This window comes from Buceros rhinoceros, unplaced genomic scaffold (genome assembly GCF_000710305.1).
Source record: "Buceros rhinoceros silvestris isolate BGI_N320 unplaced genomic scaffold, ASM71030v1 scaffold12170, whole genome shotgun sequence".
In the NCBI taxonomy this organism is placed as follows: domain Eukaryota; kingdom Metazoa; phylum Chordata; class Aves; order Bucerotiformes; family Bucerotidae; genus Buceros; species Buceros rhinoceros.
The window spans coordinates 5,561-12,100 of record NW_010390252.1 but is presented as its reverse complement, the minus strand read 5'-3'; the positions used below and the strand labels follow the sequence as shown (position 1 = coordinate 12,100).

At 42.4% G+C, this 6,540-nt stretch overlaps 1 protein-coding gene across 1 annotated transcript in view; it reads right to left on the bottom strand.

Annotated features, from left to right (window-relative positions):
* CREB3L2 (cAMP responsive element binding protein 3-like 2) overlaps positions 1 to 6,540 on the bottom strand; it is a 43,099-nt gene that overhangs the window by 36,326 nt on the left and 233 nt on the right. Inside the window, exon 2 of the mRNA XM_010137119.1 lies at positions 2,134 to 2,292. Within this exon, the coding sequence (XP_010135421.1) occupies positions 2,134 to 2,292 (159 nt within the window). The remainder of the gene's footprint in view (positions 1 to 2,133; positions 2,293 to 6,540) is intronic.

The window sequence follows — 6,540 nt, the reverse complement described above, 5'->3', positions numbered from 1 at the left end:
TCCTGCTCATCTCATTCACACAAAGAATTCTATTTTTGTACAAAAATATTTGTACAATGAATTGTAACAAGCTTTTCCTAACAATCAGGCATTATCTACCATCTTATATAGGAGTCTTTGTTGACTGGGACATGATCCTACAAAAGTCTTAAGTCTGTTTGATTTGCTCTGGTTTTGCAAGCACTATTGATCTTGGCTCTTCATCCTGCTCTCTCCTGCAGAAACAAACACTGAAATTCAAGATTCAGCTTCCTGTAGGCTAAATTAAGAATTAAACAAGTCAATGTTGTATAAACCCACGAGGGAAGTGGTGTGCTCACGCTCCCATGCACGCACATTTCACAGCCCCAGCAGCACTTGTGGCCTTGAAGCCCAATGCTGGAAAACACTGAGCACAGCTGGTTCTCACAGAATCTCCTGGAAGTTTGAACGCCTCTTCCAAGGTGCTCATGAATGCTAACTGTGCCTTCTTTCAAAATTAATAAGGCCTCAGTCAATTCTGACTGACACTAAGGAAAAGAAAATATTTACTAAACATAAGGCAATAAACAGAGGACCACAGCTGCTATGCTGGAATAGCTAGCTAGCTAAAGTAAAGCCTTTACAAATAACAAAGCAGATTTGTAGCCTCCTATTTATTTATTGTAAATCATGACTGCTAAACAAACTCTTAGATGACTCAGCAAGAGGGTCATGACCACCTTAGAAAGCCTTGTTTGGTATTTTAGTTTTGATACCCAAGGACTCACTAGCAATTCACAGCCAGGGCTGCCCCCCAACATCTGGAAGGATAGAAGTGTAAACTACAATTCCTCACTACACAAAGAAGAAAGAAAAAGGATGCTCAAGACCAGTTGAACACCCTGACGCATCAATAAAGACACTGAGTAAAATGGGGTAGGCAGCCATTAAAGTGTAAACAAGGGACAGAAATGCTTCCCACAACAACAGAAGTCAAAGATGAATCTATAAAAAAAAATCAGTGCCTATCTTAAGGACAATTTTCCACCACAATCTACACGCTTCTTTTCTTTTGGGCTAATGGCAAGAGTCAATTATATTTGTTTGTATATTTTCCTAAAGCCAGCTAGAACATTTCCCTCTTTCTAATTTGTGCATGAATTATTCTGACTGATGACTAGCAGATGCTGAAATAGGGCTGCTACAACACTTGTACCCTGGTTTCTACAGCTACTTTATCGCCAATATCATCCAATCCGAGGATGTTATCCTTGAAAATACCATATCTAAGTGTTGACTTCGTCTGACACTACTTAGATGTTCCAATTTAACAGACCCAACTGAAAGATGAAATGACCACAGGCTACTCAACTATTTTTTGCCAAATTCACAAATAAAAACTCCTGTCTTCTGTCTATTACTGCTTTGATACAGAAGAAATTCACCATATAAAATGTTATTTCACTTTTTCCATTTGATAAAAGTTAATTATGATAGATGTTTCAATTTTTTTTTTCCTTTCTGAATGGGGAATTTTCCTAAAACCAGTGCAGGAAAAACAAAGAGGGAAATAAACATTCAACTTCCCAAAACCAGAGAGAAAGAGGACCTTGGGGTGGGGAATGATGTTCAACACGTTCATCAATGTTTGTGTTTTCTTCTTTTCACATGCAGCTGCAAAGCAGCAAGCTATGAGGAAGAACAGAATTTCATTTACAATAGAATTGTCTGATATCAAATAAATGGTCAATCAGTTTTTAAAATAATTCTCTAGTTTCATTATAACTTTTAACCTTATTTTTAATGGTCTGTGATAAAGCTTTGAAGTCCAGTCAATAGAAAAGCCTCAAACAACTGCCGCAGGTAAGACTGCAGAGCTACTGAACTCTGGGTACAGACAATTTTAGGGATCTGGACTTCTCACTCAGCAATTACAAAAAACACCACCACCGGATTTACAGGAACCTTTCATAAGTTATACCTATCTCTACCACACTAAACACTTAAAGCTAGCTCACTTCTATATCTTCTCTTCTTAAGGAAACAATAGTCTCATTGAAAGCATCTCCGTTTTTTCTAGAGAATTACAAAACAAAGGGCGTCTGAGCAGCAGCTACAGCAGAAACCATCTGGGAGTAGTTAGGCCTCCAGTTCCTCAAAACGTCCACCTACACCTAAGCTGCTCTCTGCCTTTCCAAAGAACTTTCTCCCACTGCCAATCCTCCTCCTCCTCTCTGCTTCCACATGCACCTTAGTGGTCACCATCCGCTTCCAGAGCTGGAAAGCCACAGAATAACCCTCAATTCTGATGCGGCAGCAACCACGCCTGCACTAAGGAACAGGAAAGGGCAATTTAGGGAGGAAACTGAGAATTTTACCTTAGAATCTATATATATTTGCTTGCAAAAGAAAGAAATTGTTTATTTATGGCTTTCAGCTTGGCATCTTTCACCCGAAGAGTTCACCTTTACAAAAAATAAAAAGAGCGCTTGCACTGAAAATGTGCCTTTTGTTCTTTTCTTTTTTGCTTTTAATACCTCTGTAGACAGCTTCATTGCCAGCTTCCTGCTATTCTCACACCCCACTGGCAGCCACAGCACTAACTGCAGACATGTGTTGGTACAAGGAGTCTGCTTGAATTATCAAACTATTCTCTCTACATAGCAAAGAAATGTGTTCAGCTGGAAGTTTAACCTCTGTAAAAAGTCATGGATTTGGGAGAGATATAACCTTATCTTCCATTTCCCCTTCCCCCAGAACCTGGAAAATACAAACAAAACAGCAGTGCTCCTCTTTCCAGAAAGAAAGAAAGTTGCAGACCCATGGAGTTTCATCACCAATTTAGCCAGACATTTGCTCCCGCCTGTAACCTGGGTGCTTTTGGGGAAGACAAGCCACCTACAAACATCACCCTGCAGTAAGCAGAGGAGAGCTCTTATATCCCAGTGCATGGTGGATTTTGGATAGCTCTTCGAAAGTAGTATTTGGCTGCAGACCAGCTGGGCCGCAGGCTGCAGCTCTCCACAGCATCTGCCTGTTCCTGGCAGACAAAGGTACTTTTCACCAGCTCTGTATGAGTTTGGTTTGGGTTGTGTTTTTTTTTTCTTCCTTTCTTCAATGATCAAATGAACATCTCTGAAGCAAGAGACTCTGGTGTGCTAGGTGCACGGCAGTGCTGACTTCTCCACCAGATGACCCAAAGCCAGATGAGAGCAGCACTCGCTCCAGTCATCTGAAGATGTGACAACATCCTGACTAAAAATGAAACCACCATGGTCAGGAAATTGGCTTTCTACAAACTCACTAAAAAAGGGTTGAAAATTCAAGAGCCCTAAATGATACTTCATAACTATATTTAAATTATTAATCTTTGATAGGCTTTGCTGAACCTGAAAAATGCACTGTGTCAGCTCCAAGTCCCACACAATGACAGCAGCAGAACAATGCACCCCTTCCAGCAGAGCCACCCCAGAGGAGAGCTGCAGCAGCAGCATCCTGGCACACTGCAAAACAAGCCCTGTGCTCCAAGCAGCCGAGGGCAAGCCAGCCCACATGCAACATGCCAGCATGAGAACCACCCACAAATTCAAAATATTCCCCTCCTTAGAATTAATGGCTCCCTCCCAGCTCGCCCTGAGGTCTACCCATCCTGGAAGGATCAATCCCCCCTCCACAAGAGGAACTACCAGGGTGGGATCATCCCTTCTACAGAACAGGGACTCATGGGATAAAAATGAAGTACCAAACTGCCTAATATTTATCTCTTGTAAGGCTTGAGAAGCAGTAATAGGGGTGGGAGACAAGAATTGCACCCTTACTTCTGTATCAAAGTAATCAGAGTCCATGCAATGTACAAAGCAGTGCTTTTGGAGAAGATGAGGAAAGAGGGAAGAATGGGGAGACCACAAACCAGTCCGCATCCATGGGGAAGCAAACATGTACCACAGGCATGAACTTGCCCCTGCCCTTCTGCCCCAAATTTCCTCTCGCATTAAGATAATGGTGAGAAAAGGAAGTAATTTCTTCAGCAGCTTTTTTGTGGTTTGCATAAACAAACGTTCATATGAGATAAAACACAAAACATCTCAAAAGATAGCAGCGTTTCTATTAAATAGCATCAAACAGATCAAGAAGCATGGCTACGTGAAGATACCATCTCCTCTTCAAGGAACCAAGCACATATTTCACAGACATCTGGCAGCTGCTTATATGGTAGGTGAGGAGGTCTGAGTAGGAGTCACAGCGGCTAACAAAAGACTTCAAGCTCTGGGGCAACTGGGCAGAGTGTCAACTGTTAAAGATGGCAGGTGTGTGCTGCTCAGCCTTCACCAGTTGAGCTGTGGGCTTGACTGCATGGCAAGAGCTGTAAAAGGCATCATGCACCTCGCTATCAGCTCTGCCTGGGTTTTCAAGTGCAGTATCTACCCACAGGGGCTTGGAGCAGAGACCTGCCTTTTTAGCAAATGAAGAACCATGCTGCTCGTGGAGAAATGCGCACACGAGCCTACCAATGACGACGACGCTGCAGCAGAGAAGTCCGTGACTTTCTGCATGCCCAACCCCAAGGTTAAACCCAAAGGGACCGGTTATAAAGCTTCCTCAAAGGCAGTTGTTTTCTTCCCAGACACGCTGCTGGTGGTGCTGCTGACTTTCCCATTGCAAGTTCATTGGTGATATATTGGAGGTGCCTGTGCACCAGCTTCCAACAACCAAGACAACTGTTCTCAGTACTCACTGGCATCAGTTGGGCATCAGCTAAATTTCACAGATTCAAAACCAAATTCTGCAGATTTTCAGGTACATCACTTCTCTCAAATTCCACCCTTTCTAGAAATCCTTTACATTTGCAGCAGGGAAGCTGGCCACCACTTGCTCTTCTGCAAACACAGCCATGGCTTGTATCATGTAAGTACATCTTTGTCATCTTTGAGAAGAGCCCCTGTAGCCTCACCTCTGCAGTTCACCCACATATGCCTGCAGGGAAAAGAAAAGCTCCTCTACTGGCATGGAGCGCATTAATAGAGGACTATATCTGATTTGCCGAGAGACCCCTTGGACAGACCACGGTGTTGAGTGTGCAGCTGCAGGCACATCTAACTGCTTATTCTTAAAGAGAACACAGAGACCCTCCCTCAGCCTAATGAAGAACCAAAACAGTTGGAAGCACTTTCTGATGGCACGAAAAAAGTCTTAGATGCAGCCATAGCGGAGAATAAAGAGACCGAGGACTGTAAACCGGTCTCCAAGCCACACCTAAAACATGCTGATTAACGCAGCAGAGAGATTTACACTACCCTGGCTTAGGTACCTGCCAAGGACAATAACAGGGGACCTCAGAGGTCTAGGTGTTTATCTTCTACAGTGTAAAAAATCAAAACAAAGATACAGAGAAATAGTTGCTCAATTATTCTACTCTACTGTAAAATTCTTTACGGTCTAGTCAGTAACTACACTGAAATTATCTCGTTTGCAGGAGGATATGAAGAGTAACATGAAATTGGTATTGATTTGAAAACAGTTAAGAGATCCACCATAACGGCAGATAGGATCGTTTGGAGTCTCACACCAGCAACCACCCATTTTAAGCATTAAAAAAAAAATAAATTGAACGTATTAAAAAAATCCACTAAGTGAATAACATCCAGCTTGTGTCATCAGCAAAACAAATGCCAGGAAATTCAGAGCTAAGAGATTTACATGGTAATTAAATCTGTACATCTTCCCAACTTGCTCAGGTTACACAGTTGGAAATGCTGAAGTTCATGCTGAGTAAATCTTATAATCCACCCCATTATGCACACATGCATGCACACACTTCCATTGAAAACACTCAACTATTTCTATCTCTTGACCAGCAAAGAAAAGATGTATTTATTTTTAACTAACTAGGGGAGTTTTTCAAGAACCCTGTTTAGTCCTTTGCCTTTCCTTGTTCCAAAATATTCTTTTACCTTCCTTAACCACCCCACGCCATCCCCTCCTCCTTCAAAAAAAAAAAAAAGATATTTTGGATTTAAAAAGAAAATTGAAAACAAAATTAAACTCTATAATAACTAAGACTAAATATGGGTTGAAAGAAAAAAGAAAAAAAGCAGCACTTGAGCATTTGAGGCAAGGGTAAGAAACAACACAGAAGTTCAGTGCATCTTAAGCCCACTGTCCACAAGCAGAGAAGAGGATGCTATTGTTCATTCCTCCTCTTGGGAGTCATATGAAATAGGAAAATCCTTCTGACATTCCCCTGCCCTTTCCCCAGTGCATAGTTCTTAGATCTAGTCTAACTTTTCAATAGGCTGGGCACATGTTTTGCTATTTCCCACCCTCTTCCCAAAAAAAGCCAAAGCCAGAGAGGAGTGAGTCACCGGGGCCAGAACACCAGAGCAGTGAGTCAGCGAGCTGGAAGCCCTTCAGCAAGGCTCCCTCCATCTGGGTCTCTGGCTGAGACCTCAAAATACATTATTAATTCTGCGTTGAGAGCAAGTGCTTAGATTATGCTCCCAGGTCAGACGCATTTATTCTTTTGCCTCTGTTACTTCCCATCCCCCCAACCACCCACCCCCCCCCCCCAAGCCCCTCCTC